Raw genomic sequence first — 25,474 nt, forward strand, 5'->3', positions numbered from 1 at the left:
TGGGATTGCTGGGTTATATGGTGTTCTGGTTTGCTAATGCTGCCGGAATGCAAAACACCAGAGACGGATTGGCTTTTATAAAAGGGGGTTTATTTGGTTACATAGTTACAGTCTTAAGGCCATAAAGTGTCCAAGGTAACACATCAACAATTGGGTACCTTCACTGGAGGATGGCCAATGGTGTCCGGAAAACCTCTGTTAGCCGGGAAGGCACATGGCTGGTGTCTGCTCCAAAGTCCTGTTTTCAAAATGGCTTTTTCCCAGGATGTTCCTCTCTAGGCTGCAGTTCCTCAAAAATGTCACTCTTAGTTGCACTTGGGGTATTTGTCCTCTCTTAGTGTCTCCGGAGCAATAGTCTGCTTTCACTGGCCGTCTTCAAACTTTCTCTCATCTGCAGCTCCTGTCCTGTCTTCAAAGTGTCCCTCTTGGCTGTAGCTCCTCTTCAAAAGTTCACTCTCAGCTGCACTGAGTTCCTTCTGTTTGTCAGCCCATTTATATGGCTCCACTGATCAAGGCCCATCCTGAATGGGTGGGGCCATGCCTCCATGGAAATTATCTCATCAGAGTTATCACCTACAGTTGGGTGGGGCGCATTTCCATGGAATCACTCAAAGAATTAAAATATAATTAACACTGATAGGTCTGCCCACACAAGATTTCATCAAAGATAATAGTGTTTGGGGGGACATAATACATTCAAACTGGTACATATGGTACTTGTATACTTAGCTTTCTGTGGAACTGCCAACTCATCTTCCACAGCAGCTATATCATTTTACATTCCCACCAACAATGAATGAGTGTCCCTATTTCTCCAGATCCTCTCCAACACTTGTAATTTTCTGTTTTGTTCATTAATAGTAGCCATTCTAGTGGGTGTAAAATGGTATCTCATTGTGGTTTTGATTTGCATTTCCCTGATGGCCAATGATGTTGAGCATCTTTTCATGTGCTTTTTGCCTCTTTGTATATATTCTTTGGAGAAATGTCTATTCAAGTCTTTTGTACAGTTTTTAATTGGACTGTCTTTTGTTGTTGAATTGAAGGATTTATTTATATATTCTGGATATTAAATATTTGTCAGATATGTGGTTTCCAAATATTTTCTCTCATTGTGTAGGTTGTCATTTTACTTTTGTTGGTAAAGTTCTTTGAAGTACAAATGTTTTTAATTTTGATGAGATCCATTTATCTACTTTTTCTTTTGTTGCTTATGCTTTGGGTGTAAAGTCTGAGAAACCATTGCCTAACAGAAGATCCTGAAGAAGCTTCCCTATGTTTCTACTATAGTTCTAGCTCTTATGTTTAGGTCTTTGATCCATTTTGAGTTGATTTTTCTATTTGGTGTAAGGTATGGGTCATCCTTCATTCTTCTGAGAATGGATATCTAGTTTTCCAAATATCATTTGTTGAAGAGACTGTTCATTCCCAATTGAGTGGTCTTTGCCCCCATGTAAAAATCAGTTGGCCGTAAATGTGAGGGTTGATTTCTGAGCTCTCAATTATATTCTATCAGTCTATATTTCTGTCCTTGTGCCATTACCATGCTGTTTTGATTATTGTCACTTTGTAATTTTAAGATCGGGAAGTGTGAGTCCTACAACTTCATTCTTCTTTTTCAAGATGGGTTTGACTATTTGAGGCCCCTTACTCTTCCATTTAAATTTGATGGTTGGCTTTTCCATTTCTGCAAATGTTGGAATTTTTATTGAGAGTGCATTGAATCTGTGTCACTTTGGGTATAATTGACATTTTAACAATATTTGTTGTTCCAATCCAGGAACACAAAATGTCCTTCCATTTATTTAGGTCAGTCTTTGATTCTTTTAGCAAAGTTTTGTAGTTTCCCATGTGCAAGTTCTTTACATCTGGGTTAGATTTATTCCTAGATAATTGATTTTTTTAGTTGCTATTTTAAATGGTATTTTTTCTTGACTTCTTCCAATTGTTCACTAGTTTTATATAGAAACACTATTGATTTTTTTGGTGCTGATCTTATACCCTACCACTTTGCTGAATTCAGTTATTAGCTCAGGGAACTTTGTTGTTGATTTTCCAGGATTTTCTGTATATAGATGTGGTAGTTTGAAGTTGTATATACCCCAGGAAACATCATGTTCGGAAAAGATCAGCTAAGCTATTCCTGTGATGTAGACCTATTGTAGATGGGACCTTGTGATTAGGTTATTTCAATTGAGATGTGGCCAACATCATTCAAGGTGGGTCTTAATCCTTCTACTAGAGTCCTTTATAAGAGGATATAGGACACAAAGAAAACTGAGAGAAACTCATGGAAAAAGCCCCAGAGATGCTGAGAGACAAGAATACACCCAGAGAAGCCCAGAGAGACAGAAGCTAAAAGACAGAAACACACAACCAGAAGTGGAAAGCAGTGAAACCAGGGGGAGAAGGACAGCAGAAGTTGGCCATGTGCCTTGTCATGTGACAGAGAAGCCCCAGGTTAACAACAGCCTTTCTTCAGAGAAGGTATCATCCTGTTGATACCTTAATTTGGACATTTTCACAGCCTCAGAACTGTAAATTTATAAGCTAATAAATCCCTATTGTTAAAGCCAGTCCATAACTGGTACATCGCATTTTGTTAGCTTTAGCAAACCAAAACAAGAGGATCATGTCTTCCGCAAATAGGTAAAATTTCACTTCTTCCTTTCCAGTTTGGATTACTTTTATTTCTTTCTCTTGCCTAATGCTTCTAACTAGAACTCCAGTACAATGAATGTTGAATAACAGTGGTGAAAATGGGCATTCTTGCATTGTTCTTGATATTAGAGGGAAAGCTTTCAGACTTCACCATTGGGTATGATGTTAGCTTGAGTTTTTCATATATGCCCTTTAATATACTGAGGATGTTTCCTCTATGCCTAGTGTCCTATAAGGATGGGGTGCTGAATTTTGTCAAATGCCTTTTCTGCATCAATTGAGATGACCATGTGTTTTTTTTTCTTCATTCTGTTAATATGGTCTATTATATTAATTGATTTCCTTATGTTGAACCACCCTTGCACACCTGGGATAAATCCCACTTGATCATTGTGTATAATTCTTTTAATGTGCTGTTGGATTTGATTTGCTAGTTGTTTTAGTTTGCTAAAGCTGGCAAAATGCAATATAGCAGAAATGGGTTGGCTTTTACAATGGGAATTTATTAACTTAAAGTTTATAGGTCTGAGGCCATGGAAATGTCCAAATCGAAGCATCAACAGGTGATGCTTTTTCCATGAAGACCAGCTACCAGTGATCCTGAGCTCCTCTGTTAGATGGCAAGGCACATGGTGACATCTGATGGTCTCTCCCTTCTCTTCTGGGCTTCATTGCTTTCAGCTTCTAGCTTCAGTGTCTTCCTCTCTGTTTCTGTGGTTTTTCTCTCTCAGCTTCTGTGTATGTCCCTCTCTCTGTTTTCCATCCTCTTATAAAGGACTCCAGTAAAAAGATTAAGACTTAACTGGGGCATGCCTCCACTGAAATAACCTAATCAGAAAGTCCACTACAATAGGTCTACACCTGTAGGAATGGATTAGCTTTAAGAACATGATATTTTCTGGGGTCCAAAAAACCTCCAAACCATCACACTAGTATTTTGTTGAGGATTTTTGCATCTATATTTATAAAGGATATTGGTCTGTAATTTTCTTTTCTTGTGTTATCTTTATCTGGCTTTGGTTTGAGGGTGATGTTGGCCTCATAGAATGGGTTAGAGAGTGTTCCCTCTTCTTCAATATTTTGAAAGAGTTTGAGCAGAACTGGAGTTAAGTATTATTAGAATGTTTGGTAGAATTCCCCTCTGAAGCCCATCTGGTTCTGGGCTTTTCATTGTTGGGAGGTTTTGATTACTGATTCAATCTCTTTATAATAGTTTGTTGATCTTCTATTTCATCTAGAGTCAGTGTAGGTTGTTTGTGTGTTTCTAGGAAGTTATCCATTTCATCTAGGTTATCTAATTCGTTGGCATACAGTTGTTCATAATATCCTCTTTGGTCCTTTTCATTCCACTGGGGTCAGTAGTAATGCCTTCTGCTTCGTTTCAGGTTTTAGATTTGTGTCCTCTTTTCTTCATTAGTCTGCCAAAAGTTTGCCAATTTTATTGATCTTTCAAACAACCAACTTTTGGTTTTGTTGATTCTACTTAAAAAATGATCTTTTATTTATCTCTGCTTTAATCTTTACTTCCTTCTTTCTGCTTGCTTTGGGTTTAGTTTACTGTTCTTTTTCTAGTTCTTCCAGTTTTGAGTTTATGTCTCTGATTTGAAATCTTTCTTCTTTTTTAGGTATGCATTTAGAGCTATAGATTTGCCTCTCAGCACTGCCTTTGCTGCATCCATATGTTTTGGTGTGTTGTATTTTCATTTTCATTTACCTCAAGATATTTCCTAAATTCCCCTGTGATTTACTCTTTAACCTATTTTTGTTTGAGTACATTATTTAATTTCTACATATTTGTGACGTTTCCATTTCTCCCTCTGTTATGTCTGGCTCCATTCCATTGTCGTTGGAGAAGATACATTGTATTACTTCAATATTTTCAAATTTATTAAGACTTGTTTTGTGACCTAAGATATGTTCTATCTTGAAGAATGAGCCATGTCTACTCAAGAAGAATGTATCATCTGTTATTGTTGGGTGAAGTCTTCTATATATGTCTGTTAGGTATAGTTGGTTTAGAATATCATTCAAGTCTTGTATTTCCTTATTGATCTTCTGTCTAGATGGTCTATCCATTATCAAAAGTGGTATAATAAAGTCTCCTATTACTGTAGAATTATCAAGTTCTCTCTGCAAATCTGTCAGGATTTGCATCATATATTGGAGGGCCTCTGCTATTAGGTGCACACATATTTATAATTGTTATGTCTTCTTGTTGAATTGACCCCTTTATCAGTATATAATAATAACCATCTTGGTCCCTTGTAACTGTTTTGTTTTACAGTCTATTTTTACCTGATATTAGTATAGCTACCACTTTTCTCTTTTGGTTATGACTTGCATGGTACATTTTACCCCATCTTATCACTTTCAACCTTATGTCTTTGAATTTAAGGTGAGTCTCTCATAGACAGCATATAGTTGGGTCATGCTTTTTTATCCATTCTGCCAATCTCTGCCTTTTTACTGGAGAGCTTAATCCACTTAAACTTAAAGTCACTACTGATAATGCAGGACTTTGTTCTGCCATTTTGCTATTTAGGCTTTGTAATTCATACCTATTTGGTCCCTTACGTCTTCCATTAATGCCTACTTTTATATTTATTTGATTTTTTTATGTTGTGCCATATTGAGTGTCTTTTCTATCTAAATACATTTTTTCATATATTTTTCCTTGTGGTTACCATGGGTTAAATTTTAACATCTTAAATATATAATGATAACATTTGGTTTGATACCAACTTGACCTCAACAGCAAAGGCATACATTTTTCCTAGAACCCATCATCCCTCACTTTTTTGTGCTTGTTACATTGTATGTCTTTGTACATTGTATGTCCAAAACCATAGATTTATCATTACTTTTTATGCATTGCATTTGAGCACCTATAAAAAGTAAGAAGTGGAGTTGCATACTAAAAAATACAATACAACAGTACTGGCATTTATAATTACCCAAATGGTTACTTTTACCAGAAGTTTTCATTTATTTGTGCTGCTTTGAACCACTGTTAAGTGTTCTTTCCTTTCATTCTGGAGAATGCCCTTTAGCATTGCTTGGAGGGCTGGTCTAGTGGTGATAAACTCCCTCAGCTTTTGTTTATTTGGGAATGTCTTAATCTCTCCCTCATTTTTGAAAGAAAGGCTTAGTAGATATAAATTCCTAGTTGGCAGTTGTTTTCTTTCAGTACTTTAAGTATTTCAACCCATTTCCTTCTTGCCTCGATGGTTTCTGATGAGAAATCAGCACTCCATCTTACTGGAACTCCCTTGTATATAATTTGTTGCTTTTCTCTTCAGCTTTCAGAACTCTCTCCTTGTTCTTTATACTCAACAGTTTGATCAAAATGTGATGAGATATATTTTTCTTCATGTTTCCTGTTTTGTGTTCTCTGGGCTTCTTGATGTGCATATCTATGTCGTTTGCTAAGTTTTAGAAGTTCTCTGTCATTATTTCTTTGAATATTCCTTCTGCCCCTTTCTCTCTTTCTTCTCCTTTTGGACTCCTTATGTATGTTGGTATGCTTGGTGGTGTCCCAGAGGTCTCTTAGGCTATTTTCACTCTTAATAATTGTTTTTTCTTTCTGCTCTTCAGCCTGACTCATTTAAATTGTCTTCCAGTTCACTGTTTCCCTATTATGCCAGCTCCAATCTGCTGATGAAACCCTCCTGGGAAATTTTCATTTCAATTTTTGTGGCCAACCACCTCAGTTGTTTCTTATACTGCTTTCATTGTCTTAAGCTGCTTTTCCTGGAGGGCAAATTCTAGAGAGGAATTTCCCAGGTCATTCTCTTCCAGCCAGAACAAAGCCCAGGATCCACAAAAGGGGTGCCAATGGCTTCCTAACTGCCCTGAAGAGGGGATGAAGGAGAGGCAAGAAAGGGCTTTGGGAGCTTCTTCTGAGGCTCTCAAAGCTGTCCTTTCTTGACCTGCCCAGCACATGCAGCCCTTAAACTGTCCCCAGGAGCTCTGAGCATGCATAGAGTCTTTAAGTCTCTGTAGCCTTTGCCCAGGGCAGGTTGGAACTATGGCTGCCTCAGAGTAGATCCAAGGGTGATCTGAATTTACTAATCAAAAGATGCAATCAGCAATCTGCCCATGCCCACCCTGGATCCTGGGAAAGTGGATTTTTATTTCCCCTACTGGCCCCAGCAAGCCATGCTAGGGGCAAGAGCCCTCTGTGGCCTGCTTTGAGAGTGGGGGATGAGTGCTGATTACCACCACAGGGTAGAGCAATTTTCTGGTCTTTACAGTAATTTACCAACCTCTTTCCCCCCATCTTCCCTGGATGCTGGACTCCAGAGTTTTGAAATAGTTGATTCAGACAGTTCCTGCCTGTTTAATAGTTGTTCTAGTGGTGGGACTGATTCCTGGAGCTCTGCCATCTTCCCACAATCCTCTCCTTATGGTTTATTTTTAATAGGGCAAAAACAGCATATAGACAAAGTTCTGTGGAAGCTCATAGGATGGAGCAACAAACCGACTAGAGGATTCTGGAAAGACAGTTCACAAAAGGGTGCATTTGAACTCAGTCCTACAGGAAGAGGTATTTGCTAAGCAGTGGAGGTGGGGTAGAAGGATGCCCTAAGGAAAGTGACCACATGTACAAAGAGAACAGCATTGTGGAAGGATTATTCAAGAGAGAATAAGATGTTCCTTGTTGGCTATAGGGTGTGAGGCCTAAGATGTGTCTGGAAAATAATTTTAATATTTTATTGCACTATCATCAAAACGTGTTAAATATGAAGAATTTAACAAATGGAATGTTTATTTGTCATCATGGCATATACTGTTGTCATGCCCGACTTCCTCTAGCTTAGGGGTTGAATGAAGCTAGCTGATGTGAATACCTGCACACACATGTGTTAGAAGTGATGGATACTGTGGCTCTGTGGAAATCACTGCCTTGTTTACAGAGGGCAGCTCTGTGTTACAGTGGTAGATTGTGATCTTACAAGTATAAAGGACCAGTTCTGTCACCTCTTCTATTTTTTAAGAGAAACTGAATATCTTTAATTTTATGTGTTTTTAAATGTTGTCTTAATTAAAAACAAACAAACAAAAAACACTGTGTAGGCAAAACTAAGAATGTCTATGGCTCAGAGTCAGTCTTCACCACCCCTTCCCCAGTCCCCGTTCGTTTCCTCTAACTGCTATCCATCGTAGTATCTCTAACTCTATGGTACTTACTTGTTTAGGATTCTGCCTTCTTCTCTCAATTTTAAGTTCTTCGTGGGTTGAGACCTTGTCTTATTCACATTTGGATCTCAGAGTTTGGCATATAATATTCTCAAGAAATATTTATTGGATGAAAGAAAAATATTTATGAAAGCATTTTGAAAACAAATTTACTTCTATGTAGATTCAACCATTACAATTTTTTTATGTCATTTAATAATCATCTTCAAAAAATAAATAAAAGGCAGGGAAAGGCTAAGATTAAGCTATGGAAATGAATAAAAATGAATAAAAGTGAAAGTTATCAAAACAAAGGAACAGGTGGATGTGTAAGGAAGGAAGAGAATGGATCCCACGTCTTCCTCTCATTACTCCTGCACCTTTGCTGGACCTGAACTAAAAATCTAAACAGTCCAAATGATCTAAAAATTTGAAGGGTCTGCTTGGCCTACACCAGACTGTGATTGACTATGTGGCTTCATGACTTTCTTCTTTCCTGGCTGTTCCACAAAGAGCTTCCCCAAGGGTAGAGTCAACAAAGGACCACAGCCGCTCACATCCCTCAGTTTAGGGCCTGGCTTTGCCAGTGCCCTGGAGTTCCCTCTCCCTGATGCAAACCCAATGCTCCAGCCTCATGGCTGACATGGACTTGCTGAAAATCCTTCATGGGTCTCTGGTTTTGTTCAGTGAAACTGCTTCTACAAGAAATAAAAGATTAAACATAATTGAGTGTTGCCCCAGGAATATATATACATTGAACAAAGTGTATCTCTATAGTTAGGAGGAAAAAACTCTGAGTATTTATATAACACAGTAATAATAATTTAATTCAATTCAGCATGCATTGCATACACTGTTCTGTCTGATATAGGAATCCCAGAGTAAGTCAAAGTGTTACAGTTGGTGAAGACAAGAACATGAAATCATAAAATAATTAAGGAGCAATTTTAAAAATAAATGGTGAATGAATGAACTATGTCAGCCTTTAAACATGAGAGTGATTACAAGTAGCTAAGTGCAGTAGGATTCAGATTTTAATAAAAGAGTGCAATATTGTTACCTTAGTCTGAGAAGGCTCTGTTTAAGTGCATAATTTGAAAAAATATGTAAGATCTAAAACTGCATGCATGTTAGAAGACATTCTGAAAGAGTTAATATGGTTACTGATTTCCTGGTTAGAAATTTAATTTAAATAAGTACTGAGAAAGATTCATCCATTTGATTTGTAGTAGTGATTCTCAATCACATTTTATAGATAGTCTTGTTTGTATCAATTAGGTATTGGAGAGTTACTAGTAATTTATTAATATTGATAATGAAAGTTTTGGAATTTTCTATTTCCATTAAAAAAAAACGATTCTAAATAATCCCAATAATAATTGTCACTTTCACTTGCATTCTGATGGGTCTTCTTGAATTGAGGAAATAGATGAAATTACAGCTAGAGCTGAAGGGGGTACATGCAAGAGAGGGCACCTCAAATGTTACTGCTGTCATTGGGGTGTTGAGGAGGAAAGAAGGTTGAAAATCGTTTTAGGACTGAAAATCTTTTCAACTGACAAATATCTAGACTCTATCATTGCTGTCTGCTTTTGTTCATTAGGTTCCCAGCTAACATAGTCTTCCATATTTGTAGACATGCTGAATATTAATAAATATTTACTTTTTTCTTGTGAATTCAGTTAGTCAATCAAATGTTAAACAAAGTAATACCCTATGTTTCTGTATCTCTTTCAAGATTCTTGGGTACATGAAACACAGCTTTGAATTGGAAATACATTAAAAAGTATTTTTTTCCTAGTAAACCCATCACTTCCCTTTTCCCCTTCCCTTCCTTCTTTCCCCAAATATAGCACTTATTATATGCTGACAGAATTTAAAAAATGACTTTTGGCAGTCATCAGATAAGAAAAAAGAACTCTAAAAACAGGCATAAGAACTATGAATCTATGGAATTTGGAGCTACTTCCCATAGGAAGAAATAGCAAAATCTTCAGAGAGTATCTTTTTATGTGACAGAGTACGATTGGTGTTCATATGAATGCTACAAAGTAATAAGAAAGGACATTATATTTATTATATCCCTGTGTAAAAGGTGTGAAATATTGAATGATTTTTTTTCCATTAAAATATGAAAACAAAAATAAACTGTGGTACTTAAAGAGGTGAGCTGAAGTATTCGGGAAAGTTTAGTTTGTTGGACTACCGTATGTTTTTGACAATATCAGACAGATGAAGTATAAGTGGATTTAATTAGTAATTACTAGATAGCTAACATGTTGCTTCTTCTGTTCATATTTAATATAGGATGTTGGAAAGAATTTGTAGTTCAGGAGGGGAGGCAAAAGAGATAGAAAGGACGTTGTTATAAAATAACATAAGACTGCAGATAATTAAATGCCAGGAAAGAAAATAGACAGTGATTCCTCTTGCCTGGAGAATCTGAGGGCATCTTACTAACGAGGTGGAATTGGAGCTGAACTTTACAGGATGACTCCAATTTGGATAGGAGGAGGGAAGGCAAGAAACCTCCCCAGGAAGGTAGGGGAGGCCACACAAAGGCTGGCAGTGAGAATGGCAGCCTGTATGGGGATCTGGAGAAACTGGAGAAAATAGGGTGGGATGGATATCATAGAGTTACTTAGGAAACTAGGAAAGCCCTAGTGGCCTATTCTAATTTTTTACCTTCTTTACTAACAGTGTCACTTACCTTGAAGAAAGACTGTAGTTACTGCTTGTTACTGAGGTACTGTTAACCTTAATGATAGAAACTATTACTTAAATATAAAAAAAGCTACCTTCTTTCAGGTCAGCTTAGTGACATAATACCTAACCCCATCTTTAACCCTATCTTCTCTGTTCTATATTGGTACCTGGTTTGAAATTTAAGAACTTCCTGGTTACTGGTATCCTATAATCATGCTACTTTCTTTCCTTTTTTTCATAAGCCACAACATCCTAAGATTTTTTATCATGAAACTCTTGTGGTCAGAACATAGAACTGCTGCAGAGATCCTGGTAGCTTCCACAGACTGCTCTGCGGGCCCTTATATTATTGTAGCACATAATGATTAAGAGTCCAGGCTTGAGCAAAAACTACCTGGGTTTTGAATCCACATTCTGCAAAATATAAGCTGGATAACCCTGGACAAATTACCTAAAATCTCTGAATCCCAGTTTCCTTATTTTGAATTGAGGACAGAGATGACAATATCTACTTCAAAGGTTTGTTGTCAGGATCAAATAATTGTTACAGCTAAAACACTGGAGTAGTGCCTAGCACATAGTGTCTTATAAGGGTTATCTATTATTATTATCTCTAATATGGAGAAAATGTACACCTAATATTTAATATAAGTTTATCCCCTTGTATAAACTTATTAATAATTTTAGATTGTTTCAAATACAAGATGCATTTTTTTTCTTGGAATAATAATTTAGCATTGAAAGGGCCTTGTATTAGTTTCCCAGGGATGCTGTAACAAAGTACCACAAACTGGGTGGCTTACAACAAAGAAATTTATTTCCTCACACTTATGTAAGCTAAAAGTCTGAAATCAAGGTGTCAGCAAGGCCATGCTTCCTCTGAAGTCTCTGGGGAAGAATGTTTTCTTTGTCTCTTCTAGCTTCTGGTGGTTCCTGGCAACCCTTGGCACTCCCTGGCTTGTAGCTGCATTACCCCAGTCTCTGCCTCCAGCATCCCATGGCCACCATCGCTGTGTCTTTTCTATCTCTAAATCTCCCTCTCTTTTAAGGACACAAGTCATTGGATTTAGTGCCCACCCTAATCCAATATGACTTATCTTGTTCCATCTGCAAAAGACCCTATTTCAAAATAAGGTCACATTCGTGGTTCCATGTGGACGTGGTTTTTTTGGGGGGGTGGGGGAGGAATACTGTTCAACCCACTACAGGCCTCTAACGACTTTTGACACAATCTCTCCCCTAGGGCATTAGCACAAGGCCTGGCATGGAGTGACTATAGTATTGCTATGTAAATGACTCATGCTGGGGAATGATAAACAGTTAAAGCCTAGACTGGTAATTATTGTACTAGGTAGAGGTATGCTGCTTTGGAAGCACAGAAGACAGAGGTAGATCTAAACCCAATGTGAGTAGGAGTAAATTGAGAAGAGCTCTCTAGAGGCAATGATGCTCAGCTAAGTCCTGAGAATGTATAGGGGTTGGTTAAAGAAGCTTCGAGGGACGAGATATTATCTCAGGTTGAATTATTCTAAATAGGGCAATTAGTTAATGAGAATAATTTTATTGGGATTTACACCATAACAAATACATATGATTTTACTTTATCACATATTGTCCTAACTGGTATTGAATTATTCCAAATAGGTAGATATTCTTAGTAATTTATGTTAAAAATACACATATTCAAACATTTTGAAAAATTTGGATGAAAGAAAAATAATAGCTTTCTTTTATTGAGTAGTTTTCAAGTTTTCAAGTGCTGGCCTTTCCAAGGCAACTTTTTTTGAATTAATGCACCTAAACCTTATAAGAAGAAAATTGTATTACTGTTCAAGTTCATAAACTTAATAAATAACAGAGAGTTTAAATTCAAGACTGCCAAACTCATGCTCTTAATTACTATACTGAGTGAAAATTTTGGATTAAATTCTCGCTAAAAATATTGTCTCATTTTCCTTTTATATAATTTGAAGAAATATTCAGAGAAATAACTTCATTAATAATATTAAGATTTCCTTCTGGGGACTTTTGTAGACTATTTAGAATGTTGTAATTTACGTTTCCCTTTGACACTGAAAGGGATGAGTCCATCATAAGATTTCTTGCTGTTCAGCACTGTTCTTTAATTGGAAGTGCTTTCACGTCTCCATCTTTGTTTGCTTTTTCTGCCAGTGGGTATAGAAAACTACCTGAATAATGCATATTGCTTTCTATATTCTTTCAACAGCATGCTTCATCTGTCAATCATTAAGATGGATTCCTGTAAGGAATAAGAATTTAAAAGAAAATTTCACTTCAAATACCTAGAACAGCAGTCGTTCTCTAAATGTCTTCAAAACGAAGACAGGTATCAAAAAAGGTCTTGTATTCATCAAAACATTCCCTTCAATAGTGAAGAATAGAAGTCAAATTCTTTCTTCCATTAAAACAACTTCATTTTCTGGTTTCCTTCACAAAAGTCATGAAGGTAATCTGGCTGTTACCTGCCTCCTCTTTGACAACAATTTTTGTGGGCAGCAGGCCAAGGCCCCTCTTTCTTCACCACTGGTCAATGTGCCCACCATCCTTTATCATTCTGGATATTATCCCTTTCATGCTTTTTCTCAAGTGTGTATCTTTGCATAAATCTCCACTATCGACAAAAAACCACAATGTTGGATGCCATTAGGATTCCACTAATGTTTTCTAGTTACTTCTGTATACATCCACGTCAGAGGGTATAATTGGCTCGACCGGGAATTACAATAGAGGTCATTGCTATAGCAGTGACTTCCAAGCTGTTTGCTAAATTTAGCTGTCCAATACTTGCCACTCTGATGAAACCTGTGAACTACAATTATACAATGTTGGAACAGAATGGGAGCTTAAAGGTCATTGAGCCCTACCCCCTCATTTTTATGATGAGTACATGGGGGGCTAAACATAGCCTGTGATTTGCTTGAGGTCACAGAGCTTGTTCGTGGTAGAGATGGAACTTGAACTAAGATGGGCAACATGGAATATGACTCCTGGGGAGGAATCTGGACCTGGCATCATGGGATGGAGAACATCTTCTTGACCAAAAGGGGGATGTGAAATGAAATGAAATAAGTTTCAGTGGCTGAGAGATTCCAAAAGGAGCTGAGATGTCACTCTGGTGGCACTCTTATGCATAATATAGATAAACCTTTTTAGGTTCTAATGAACTGGAATAGCTAGCAGTAAATACCTGAAACTATCAAATTACAACCCAGAACCCTTGAATCTTGAAGACGATTGTATAACAATGTAGCTTATGAGGGGTGACAATGTGATTGGGAAAGCCATGTGGATCACATTCCCTTTGTCCAGTATATGGATGGATGAGTAGAAAAATGAGGACCAAAAAAAAAAGCACCCAGTGATTTTTTTTTTTATTTTAATGGTTCTTTTTTCATTTTAATTTTTATTCTTATTACTTTTGTGTGTCTGGTAATGAAAATGTTCAAAAATTAATTTTGGTGATGGATGCACAACTATATGTGGTACTGTGAATAACTGACTGTATGCTTTGTATGACTGTATGGTATGTGAATTTATCTCAATAAAATTGAATTATTAAAAAAAAAAAAGATCGGTTGAGCCCTGGGGCAGGGCTATCCTCACTACACCATAAATGCTCTGCCTCCTCTGGTCAGTCCAACCTAACCAGATCTTGCAGCATTAATATAACTGACACTATTGGTTGTGGCTTACCCTCCATGGCCAGTCATTTATTTAGAGGCTGGACGTTAAACAGCAAAGGGGTCTGACTTAGAAGTTGCTGCAAGAGAAATGAAATGACTCCATAGCCAAACCCTGCCCCCAAACTCTAAGAACTTCCTGCTTTAAATTCATCAATAATGAATGGCCCATCCCTGCAATACTCAGAGGGAGCTTACATTGCACTTTTGAGAAGCCGGTTAGTAATGTACAGTGGATAGAGCCTTTCTCACAAATCCCAAGGCAGCGGGTCCTTCAAGGCTAGCATTGCATTTTCAATTAGCTGCTGAGTGAATGCTTGGCATGTGTATTAGTGAAGAGGCACACAATTAGCTTATTGTTCCTTTCCCTATTGTGTTGAGAGGATCCAAGGGATTGGTGGGGGAACAGGCAAGCTGGGCATCACTGTAGATGTTGAAGAAGGGAGTTACTCAAACCTGGGCATCTTCACTCACTCGCTCTGGAATTACAGCTATTTATTACAAAGCACTCTGTGTGGCTTGGTGGAGTGTGCCTGAGGAAGCACATCCCAGACACCACTTGGGGTTAGTCTCTCAGAGCTCTTCACATCTCTAATTCTCATCATTATCATGGAGCCCAACAGCCCCAAAAAGATACAATTTGCTGTGCCTTTATTCCAGAGTCAGATTGCACCCGAAGCAGCAGAGCAGGTAAGTGGAATTGGGTAGAGACAAAAGAAGCTTAATTCAGTTGTACGTTCTTGTTGTTAATTGAAAGGTTCTCTCCTCTTGAATATGCCTAACTTTCTGACTTTCAGGATATGTGAATGAGAAATAAGCTGGTATCTATATGCACTTGCATTTCAGTTGCATCGGGGAAACTATTGGCTAAAATGCATCACTTCATTTGATACAAAATTAGCATCCATTAAAGAAAATTGGTTATATTAGCAATTCAGATTTGGTTACAAAAATATTTTGCTTTCACTTATTGAAATAACAGGTGCAACATTTATAGCAATGTTTAAAAATATTCTCAAAATTAACAAGCTTTTGTTTCATTATTTATAACATAAAGAGATTGATTTAACAATGAAAGTATTAAATGCTTAAATAATTCCAAACTATAGGCTAATATTTTATTTTGATATTTTTTCATTATGTATTTGAAGCAGTAATAAATTATAAGTCTATGTAATATAGATAGGATTTACAGGTATATGTATAATTTTTGTAAATGTTTTATTCAGAGATTATAAATTTTAACATTTTCTGGATTCCTTTTCCATGTCTAATATATCTAAATATCTGTCTTTCTTCTCTCTCTTTCAAGAACATAAGACCATTTTACATCTATATCACCTTTCATATTCATATTTACTTCAAGTCCTGATGCAGTGGCACCATTCTAAAGATCATTTGTGTAAAACTATAATTGTGGGGAGGCAAAAGCAAAGAAATTTACAGGATCATCAAACTAATTCATTAATTGCTTAAAACCAAAATTATCCATGATACCTTTTAGAAATATTTGGTACAAAGCCTTAAATATAACGATTGAATCTGAGACTCATAATTTCCTAGGATGTTTTGATAATCTGAAATAGATCCATCCAGACTCAGGCCACATAAATTACAACCTTAAATATGTTTTTATTCTGTGTGGAGAACTGACTCAATCTTGGCCAAGATGTCATTGGTAAAATTTTATCCTCTATCCTGACTTATTTTGAGAATTTACCTATAAACAAGTATGTTCAAGGAATCAAGGATACATTAAAGATTCTGATCATAATATGTTCCTGTAACTCTTAAAACAAGGAAAAAAAACCTCTTGGTTTAAAATGAATTACGTATTCTCATAAGGTCTGTATCCATTCTTTATTTGTTGATTTGTTCAAAATCTTATACTAGAAAATAAAAAAAATAACACTATAAATCAAATTTAAAATTCAAGCTGTTAACGCCATGGTAACTACTAGAAATTTGAGTTTTCTAAGCTTCACTTATCTTATTTAGAAATAAGGATAATGGATCTTAAAAGCATCAATATTATGAAGACCAAGAGAGCCATGAATTCAGCAAGCCCTCCTTGTACTTTGACTGAATATTAATTCCCAATTGCATCATTTATTTATATGCAACTATTTCTTTTCTGTGGAAATGTAGCTTTTTGGTCAAAAAAGATACACTAAAATCTTTCAGCCATACTGTCTGGCCTTCTATTATTCCAGAATAAAATTAGTGAGCACTTACTGCATGCCCTCCAGAAGTCTGCATTTTTATGTTGGGAAAAGATGAAGATGGAACAGATTTGCAAGCAGTGGAGTAACCTGGGTCAGTGCTGGATTCTCACTGATGTTAGCTGGTCCTTTGTTGTTCACAGATAAGGAAAAGAAGACCTACACCAGCATCACTTGTGATTCTGAATGAACATAACCCTCCAGGTAAAGAAGCATGTTGTCTTTCACACTGATGGAACAGAAAGGAACAGTTTTAGGAACATCAAAGAGTGTGTCATTCCCAAGGAGTTTCAATTCAGGAATTCAGTTAGCAGTAATTTAACAAGCTACTCTCAAAAAGAAATATTGTAGGAAATGCCTCAGCCAAAAGCCTGCTTTTCCTCTAGAATGACACACCAGTGATGATATGCTGCGAACTGTTTTGTTAGCATTGGCTGTCATGTGTTCAGGTGTTTGTATGGAATCTGGTTCACTGCTTATTAATGCGGATGATGGAAAGTTGGTTTAATTGGGTTTCAGAGCTCAATTTACAGCCCTAGAGATGCTTATATCTTTACAGAGGAGGTTTTTTCTTTATAAAAGGTTGTCATGGGGTAGGCAATGAGCCAGCATTGGCTACAGCTTTGCCGCTGATGTCATCTCTGAATAATGCAATTGAAAAGTAACCAGATCAATTTTCAGCGCTGCCCATTTGAGTCATTTGAAAGGTTTGCATCCATTTGTTGAGGTTTTATTCTCCATTTCTGGTAAAAAGTAAAGCTTCATTATTATTCCTGATAAAGACTGCGATCAGCAATATGCAAACATTATTTACTAATTGAGTGGGGTGAATTTAGTCTCACATTTAAGTTCTGCTTCTAGAAATGAAGTAGGAAAGCAAAGGTTAGTCCATTATTTTGTAATCAGGCAGGATTTGGTGTTAGATTGTTTACACATTAAAAAAAAATCAGGGTAGACAAAAGGAGCTTTAATAGTGGAAAAATGATTCTAATTTTAGGTTGTAATGAATGATCCATTTTAAGAATTCTAGGGCAAAATAGCCTTTTTTTTCCCCAGCTACCTTTCTAATTAGAGAAATACACATATGAAAGGAGTAAGATTCTAGTAGAATATTCATCATTGAGGCCAACTGCTAGAAAATGTTCAGCTAATGGGAAATAAGTAAGCTAATTTATTCCTGCTGAAAACAAAAGGTTTATAATTTGACCCTAAATCATTAAAGTGCTAAAGCATTTTTTTTTTTAATTAGAGAAATTGTGGGTTTACAGAAAAATGATGCAGAAAGTACAGAATTCCCATATACCCTCCTCACACACAGTTTTCCCTTTTATTAATACTTGGTAATAGTGTGTACCTTTGTTATAACTGATGAAATGATATTATTATAATTATAGTATTAACTTTAGTCTATAGTTTACATTAAGGCTTACTGTTTGTGTTTTATGGTTCCATGGTTTTTAAAATTTTTATTCTGGCAACATATACACAACCTAAAATTTACCCTTTTAACCACATTAAATATACAATTCAGGGCTGTTAATTACATTTGTAATGTTGTGCAATCATCACCACCATTCATTACCAAAACTTTTCCATCAGCCCAAACAGAAATTTTGTACCAATTAAGCATTAATTCCAAATTCCCTACCCCGACCATGGCCATTGGTAATATGTATTCTAATTTCTGACGCTATGAATTTGCTTATTCTAATTATTTAATATGAGCGAGATCATAATAATCTTTGTCCTTTTGTGACTGTCTTATTTCACTCAACATGATGTCATCAAGGTTCATCCATGTTGTCACATGTATCAGAACTTCATTCCAGTTTAAGATTGAATAATATTTCATTGTATGTATATAACCATTTGCTTAAGCATTTATCGGTTGATGGACACTTGGGTTCCTTCCATCTTTTGGCAATTGTAAATAATGCTGCTATAAACATTGGTGTGCAAATAATCTTTTTTGAGTCCCTGCTTTCAATTTTTATGGGTATATAATCCAGAAGTAGGATTTCTGGGTCATATGGTAGTTTACAATTAACCTTCTGAGGAACTGCCAAACTTTTCCACAACGGCTGCACCATTTTACATTCCCACTGGTAATGAAGTGTTTTCTTTCTCCACATCCTCTCTAACTCTTGTAATTTTTCACTTTTTGAACAGTAGCCATTTTGGTGGTTGTGAAATGGTATCTCAGTGTGGTTTTGATTTTCTTTTCCCTAACGGTAATGACCGACCATTTTTCATGTGCTTTTTGGCCATTTGTATATCTTCCTTGGAGAGAGATCTGTTCAAATCTTTTGCCCATTTTTTAAATTGGGTTGTTTGTCTTTGTTGTTGAGTTGTAAGATTTCTTTATATAATCTGGATATTAAACCCTTATCAGATACGTGCTTTTCAAATATATTCTCCCATTCTATAGGCTGTCTTTTTACTTTCATGGTGAAGTCGTTTGCACAGAAGTTTTTAATTTTGATAAAGCCCCATTTATCTATTACTTTTCTTGCTCATGGCTTTAGCATTTCAAAATCATTTCCAAATACATTATCTCATTTAATAAATGTTAATTCACTTATATTTAGTTGAATAAGAGGTGCAAATGGGATGTATGTGTATGGTTTATAAATAAATATGAATAAACCATAATGACTAAATCTCAGTTTTGAGGTAATTTTATAGTTTTCCATCATTGCCTTGCTCACAGTGGAAGACTCTTCAACAATATTCTAGAACTTACTTCCTTATGTTAGCCTTGAAGACTGTTGCCAACCTTGATTTCTAGATGTCCTGGATGATTCCCTTCTAGCAGCTCTTAGAATTCTGCAGGCATTGTTTCTGTTAGAACATAGTGAAATCATGCAAGTGAAATTTTGTGGCCCATACTTGCGCTCAAAAAGTAGTAACTATTGCTCCTTGAATGCCAAACGTGTTTTTCTTTAATGCCAAATACTCACTTTACATTTGAGAAAAGTATCAGAGAGGAGAAGTGTCACTAGATATAACATTCCAGAGATAAAGCCAGATAATTCTGATTCTAGCGTCCATTCATTTCCTATGGCATGGCACTGGTCTTGAAATTTTAAGTTTGTATTACATAATGGGATCCATAAATGTGTCTAGACACTCAGGCCCCATAGATGACCAAACTCAAACTTTAAATAAGTTTTTTTTTTCTGGGTCACTTAGCTTAGTCGGTTAGAAATTATATTTTAATATCCCTGGGAATGAAGTTTAGTTTGTCTCTAGAAACTTTTATCTTACCAGACCTCCAAATTACTAGATGACATTGCCCTATTTCCCTAATTGACACCCTCCTTCTCTCTGTTTGTACGTACCATTGGAGCTGTGTCATCTCAGTAATGCCATCTTCCTGTGTCTTCATCCTCCTCTGTGGAAACTAGAATAGTTTAGAAGAGACCAATCTTACCTGTGCATATCTCGTGCATCAGTGTGTATAGCAACCAGAGATTTTTGGATTTGTGATGGATTCTTGCAGCAAAAAAACAAAAACAAAAAACGAAGGTTTTCTCAGTAAAATTTATCTAGCACGGTGGTTGTTGGGGAAATAACTAAAAATCCAACGAACAACAACCCAAAACCTAAAACCAAACCTAAACAAATCAAACCAAACCTGAATATTGTTCTCTATTAGTCATGTGGTCTTGAATAAGGGATAACATCTCTAAGCTTTATGTTGTCAACTATAAAACAGGGATCATACTGTCTGTCCTTTCTACCTCACAGGATTGTTGTAATGATCAAAAGAGTCCAAAGAGTTAATGTGAACACGTCTCAAAATCTGCAAAGTGCAACATAAATGTTAACTGTCATTAATAGCTATGTTCTGAAATAAAACCTTTGTATGTGATATTTAAGAATTAAGATGTATTAAAACAAGATGAATAGCATTTTCACAATCTAATCTGATTAAATATTTCTGCCCTACTAAAAAATTCTTTGTACTCCAAATATTACCTGAACTCTATCTTTCAAACAAAACAAAACTAACAAATAATAATAATAATAATAAAAAAAACCTTGCAAGTATTAAATGCCCTTTCTTAAGCAATTGCTTTTTCTGGATCTCCAAAGCTATGTGTTCTTTAATAAACAAATATTGAGTGCAGTTTAAATCCTGCCAAAACTAAACAAATCTCTTCCATTCACTGGAAGCAAATAAGTGTTCTTGGAACCACCTGTCATTAATACGGTTTAAAATTAAAATCCCTGCAAATATTTCTTTATCATCAATTAATGAAGCAAAGAAAATTAAATTCTCCATTATAGAGATGTAATTAACAAACTCTTCCAATTCATATGATGAGATCAGTGTATTGCAAACATTGTTAAATGAATTAGACACAGCTTATTTTTTCCCCTTTTCAGGAATTTGCAGAAGTAGTCCATTATAAAGAGTACTTAAATGAATGATTTAACTGTAGATACAGAAAAACATAGGCATTCTGTTTGTATTTGATAAAGGGGAAACAGAATAGAAAGCCACTTCAACATGTAAATCCAGATTTTTCTTGTTTGCTGGTTCATCTGTGCTGGTCTAGGCACACAGGTAATGTAGGTACCTGTTTGGAAGGATTTCCCAGGCAGCAAAATGGGTTCTAACAAATGGCCTAGAATTCTCAGGAGTAAAAGCACTGCTGAAACAGCGAATAACCTATAAAGGATATATAATACTTTGGCATGGGTTAATCAGATGAACTCTGAAAGAATGGGAAACATGGCTCTATTTTTTAAATTGAGCCATCAGGGTTGGAAAGTTTGATAGCAGAAGGAGTGTTTTTATCACAGAACAGGGAAAAAAAACAGGTATTTGCTTCTAGGGATGACTCTAAAACAGCCAGGTGGCAGCAAAAATATATTGAAAGCCTGAGATATTGATATAGGGAGGCATATTTCATGTTTTCAAATGTTTTCTGAGACTGCCAGTGTAGCAAACTGCTTATCTTTCTGTATTTTCAATTTTTCCTCTAATTAAGAGCTGATTTATAATCTCTCTGAATGTATATAGTAAGCATCATTGTCTATTCTTTTTCTATGCATGGCTTGCTTTAACTCATAATCTATAGTTAACTGGTTTGGCTCCTATATTTTTATTTAGAAGAATGTCTACACATAAATCCTCTCTATGTAGAAATAAATGGTAATGCCACTTTCTGCAATTTATTTTATCACATTTATAGATACAGCTAAACTTTATTGTCTTTAATAGATTTATGAGAAGACTGTACATTTGACTACTAGTATTAGAAATCTAGAGTTGGAAAAGAACTTGAGAAAATAAGCCTAACCACACATTTTCATGAAAGATATATAAACCAACCCAAGTCCCTGAGACTTGATCTATTCTATAACCTTCTGAGGATTCCATAATTACCCCTATTTTTCAATTTAGGTCTGCGAATTCTCAGTGTTAGATAAATGGTTTCTTATACCAAACTTTGGTAATGCCCACTTTATTCTACAATAAATCTTAGTGTACTCTCTTCAATAAAGGTTCATTTACTCACCTTTTAAAATATTTGAAAGCATTTTTTATTATTTTCTTTTTTGGATTCAAACTCCCAAACCCCCCAAAAGCACTTAATGAACTCTATCCAAATTCTCTCAGGCTCTTTGTCTTTGGAGTCCAGAACTGAACACAGTCTTCCAGTAAAAAGCCAGCCTAGAGCAGACCTTATGAATATTAAACTTGTGGCATTCCATTCTTTTCCACTTACCATTAAGCAGAGAAAATATGGTTACAATTAAATGTAATGGACCTGATGCCTATTAAACATAAATGAACTGTAAGAGGCCTGGAGCTAAGGGAAGTTTTGGGTAAACACCTAGGAGTTTTGGCATCATTTAAAAGTTTATTGTACATCTAAAAAATGGACCAGAAATACAGAAATATAATATAAAGTGATTTTTGGGAGGTATTGATTGAACTTCCTATCACAACCAAATTCTGGGGATATTGACTTTGTCTTTGACTGTTTTAGCTCCAAAGAATAAAATCAAAAGTATGTTCTCACATACCTCAGAATAATAAAAATACTAGTTAATATGAGACATACGAGATTGATGAATTAAATATCACACTGTCTCCTTTTAATCTTGATAGTAAATCTAGTCACTAGAGAAAACTGGAATTTCTAGTTGATTGGGCTATTCAGCTCCACAAATTGAAAAAGAAGTCACAGTCAATTCTGAATGTAGTATAGGACTATCTAAATAAAGGTATGCATTTCAGAACTGAGTTCCGAAACTCAGTTCACTTAGATTTTGAAGGCTCTGGGTTTATAATCCTGAGACACTGGATGACAGAGAACAATGCTAGACTCAGACAAAATTGTACAAAAATTCCAGGGATTTCTGATAATATTCTGTTTATCCAAAGGCAATGGGAAGTTTTGCAGCTTCAGTAAAGTTAACATAGAGACTTATTTCCAGTGTTATGATGTGCACAAAATCTCTTTTTATGGAGACTCTTGATAAAAATGAATGATTGTGTGGTTGAAGGGGAACCAGTCACCTTGACTGGGGGTTCTAAGGACGACAATGAGGATTTTCCTGGGACTTTTAAGGGTGGGTAAGACATAGTCAGACCTCACAGTGCCTGTCATCCCAGAGCCTCCAATTACATATATTCAAGTAAAAGCTGCATTGGACCCATAGTTCATATAGTCATTTTCATTCTTAGTCTTCATCTTCTTTGGGAATATGGTTGTAATTCATTGATTCACAATCCTTGCCAATTGCTCAGCATTTATTTTTGCCTTATCAGTATTAATGATAGTACAAAACAAAGAAAGGTTCAATGTTTGAAGACCATTCAAGAGTTAATTGGTATCTGTTTCTAAGGAATTGTCAAAAAAGCTCAATTTTTCTCTTCAGTACTTATTTCTGTGAGTTGAATACCAAACCATGCTGAGTGATTTAAAGACAAATGATCCATTTGGCTTTCAGAGATTGATGTACTGTACAAATTTATTGACTTATTTTACCATAACTATTCAGTCTGTGCAGCCAAATAGCCCAATCAATCAGTATAAATATGAATCATGTTGAGATTCCAATTCTTAGTAATGCCAAGGTTTTGCTACACTGTAAGTGTTCAAGGGAACTAGTATAATCTTAAAATTAAGTGAAAGAAAAATGAAAGGGCAATTCATAAAATTATGAAATATATATATATATATATTATTTCAGCAAGATGGCTGTCTTTGTTCATTTTGAATACTAGCATATAGCTTAGGGAAATATGCAGAGTAGTTGTAGGGCCAATTCACTTCATCTTTTTTGTCCTCTGTGTCTCTACCTGTAGGGGATATAGCAGATGAAAATACCTCTAAGATACTTGTATATGATGTAGAGAGGCAGTGGTTGTAGTAGGCTAAGCACTTGCTTTGGAGTAAGACCTCAGTGTGAATCCCATCTTTACCTGCTACTGGTGGTGAGACTTTGGATCTGTACTTAACCTCTATAGGCTCAGTTTCTTCCTTTCTTAGATAGGATACTGAGATGTGAGAATATGTCTAGCACAGTGCCTGCAACAAACTAGATACTGAAGACCCATGCTGAGAAAAAGCTTGAGTTCTACTAAAACCTGCATTTCTTATCAGAATATGGCCTGACTCTTTTCCTATTCTAACTCTAGTAAGGCAGTGCCAGTCTCCAAGACACAGGAGTATTTGATAAAAAGCAGACAATTCATCAGGATATGACTACATGGTCATTATCCATGAGCTGTTTTTAATTGTTATGTATCCTATATTGTGTTATTGATCCAACTGAGCATGTCTTATCTACAAATATAAATTTCATGGATTATGAGTTCTTCAGAACTTACTTTAAAGTAAACATGCTACTGATGACTACAAAGTTATGAAAAAACTATTGCAAGCAATAAAGATTTTTGTGGCAGCTTTGTATTTTATTGAAAATGAAATCCGTATTCTAATAGTATGTGGAAGGAAAGAAAGTTGAATATTGAGCATAAAAATTCTTTAGATATACCTATCAAACACTTAGTTGACTGATAACTTTTGATCCCATTCTCTTTTTTCTCATTTCCATATGCTGTCCCAATGCTACACTCTGGATAACCTTTCTTTGGTTCCTCAAAGTGGGTCTCTGTTGCCAGCTCTTAAGATTAAGTCTAGACTGACTCATTTGTGTGTCTCATCTTATCCTCCAATTTCTCTACTGGAATTGCAGCACAAGACTCACTAAGTCTCAAAAGCTTTCCTTGGCTAATCTGACCAATTGTCTCCCTATATTATTCTAACACTCTCCTCCTACCTCTAACTCTATTGATTTATGCATTCAATTAAATTTAATAAATATTTATGAGTCATAGTTCTAAATTCTCTAGGAACATGTGGTCTAGATAGCAGTAAATTAATATACCTGGATGAACTTGAATACAATTATAGTAACAGAAACATTAGGTGCCCAGATAAAGTTAAGATTAATTTTGGCCAAGGGATAGAGGAATACATATTCTCTAAAGAATATGTAGAATTCTTTTGATCTTCTGTCTTTAAGTATTTAAGGCTTGAGACCAGAGCCAAAATTGTTTATTTATTCTAAATTGCCAGTAAAGTAGATGTTAAATGCCATGGGCTGTTAAATTAATGGAAAAAAATCTCAAATCCAATGTCAATCAATCAAGCATTTTTTAGCACAGACTTTTTTTTTTTAAAGCTGCTTTATTACAACCATACAATCCACCCAAAGTGTACAATCAGTGGCTTTTCAGTATGCACACAGAATTGTGCATTTATAACCCACAATCAATTTGTGAACATTTTCTTTGCTCCAAAAGAAAAACTCCATATTCCATATACCCCCCATTATGACACCTAGCATTGGTATGGAACCTTTGTTACAACTGAAGAAAGAATATTAAAATATTACTGTAACTATAGTCCATAGTTGGCATTGTAATTTTTTTCCCCATATATTACCCTATATTACCACCTTTGTACTAGTGAAGTA

General features: G+C 35.7%; 1 protein-coding gene across 3 annotated transcripts in view; it reads left to right on the plus strand.

Moving 5' to 3' along the window:
- Nucleotides 1–14,661: 14,661 nt before the first annotated feature.
- The window catches only part of PPP1R1C (protein phosphatase 1 regulatory inhibitor subunit 1C), a 163,378-nt gene continuing 152,565 nt past the window's right edge, over nucleotides 14,662–25,474 (plus strand). For all 3 annotated transcript variants that reach the window (XR_005218864.1, XM_037850022.1, XM_037850023.1), the window contains exons 1-2: nucleotides 14,662–14,936; nucleotides 16,612–16,672. Coding sequence is in view for 2 of the 3 variants with exons in the window: in XM_037850022.1 (XP_037705950.1) it covers nucleotides 14,856–14,936; nucleotides 16,612–16,672 (142 nt within the window). In the remaining variant the exon portion in view is untranslated. The remainder of the gene's footprint in view (nucleotides 14,937–16,611; nucleotides 16,673–25,474) is intronic.

The sequence above is a fragment of the Choloepus didactylus genome, chromosome 9 (assembly GCF_015220235.1).
Source record: "Choloepus didactylus isolate mChoDid1 chromosome 9, mChoDid1.pri, whole genome shotgun sequence".
Taxonomy (NCBI): Eukaryota; Metazoa; Chordata; class Mammalia; order Pilosa; family Megalonychidae; genus Choloepus; species Choloepus didactylus.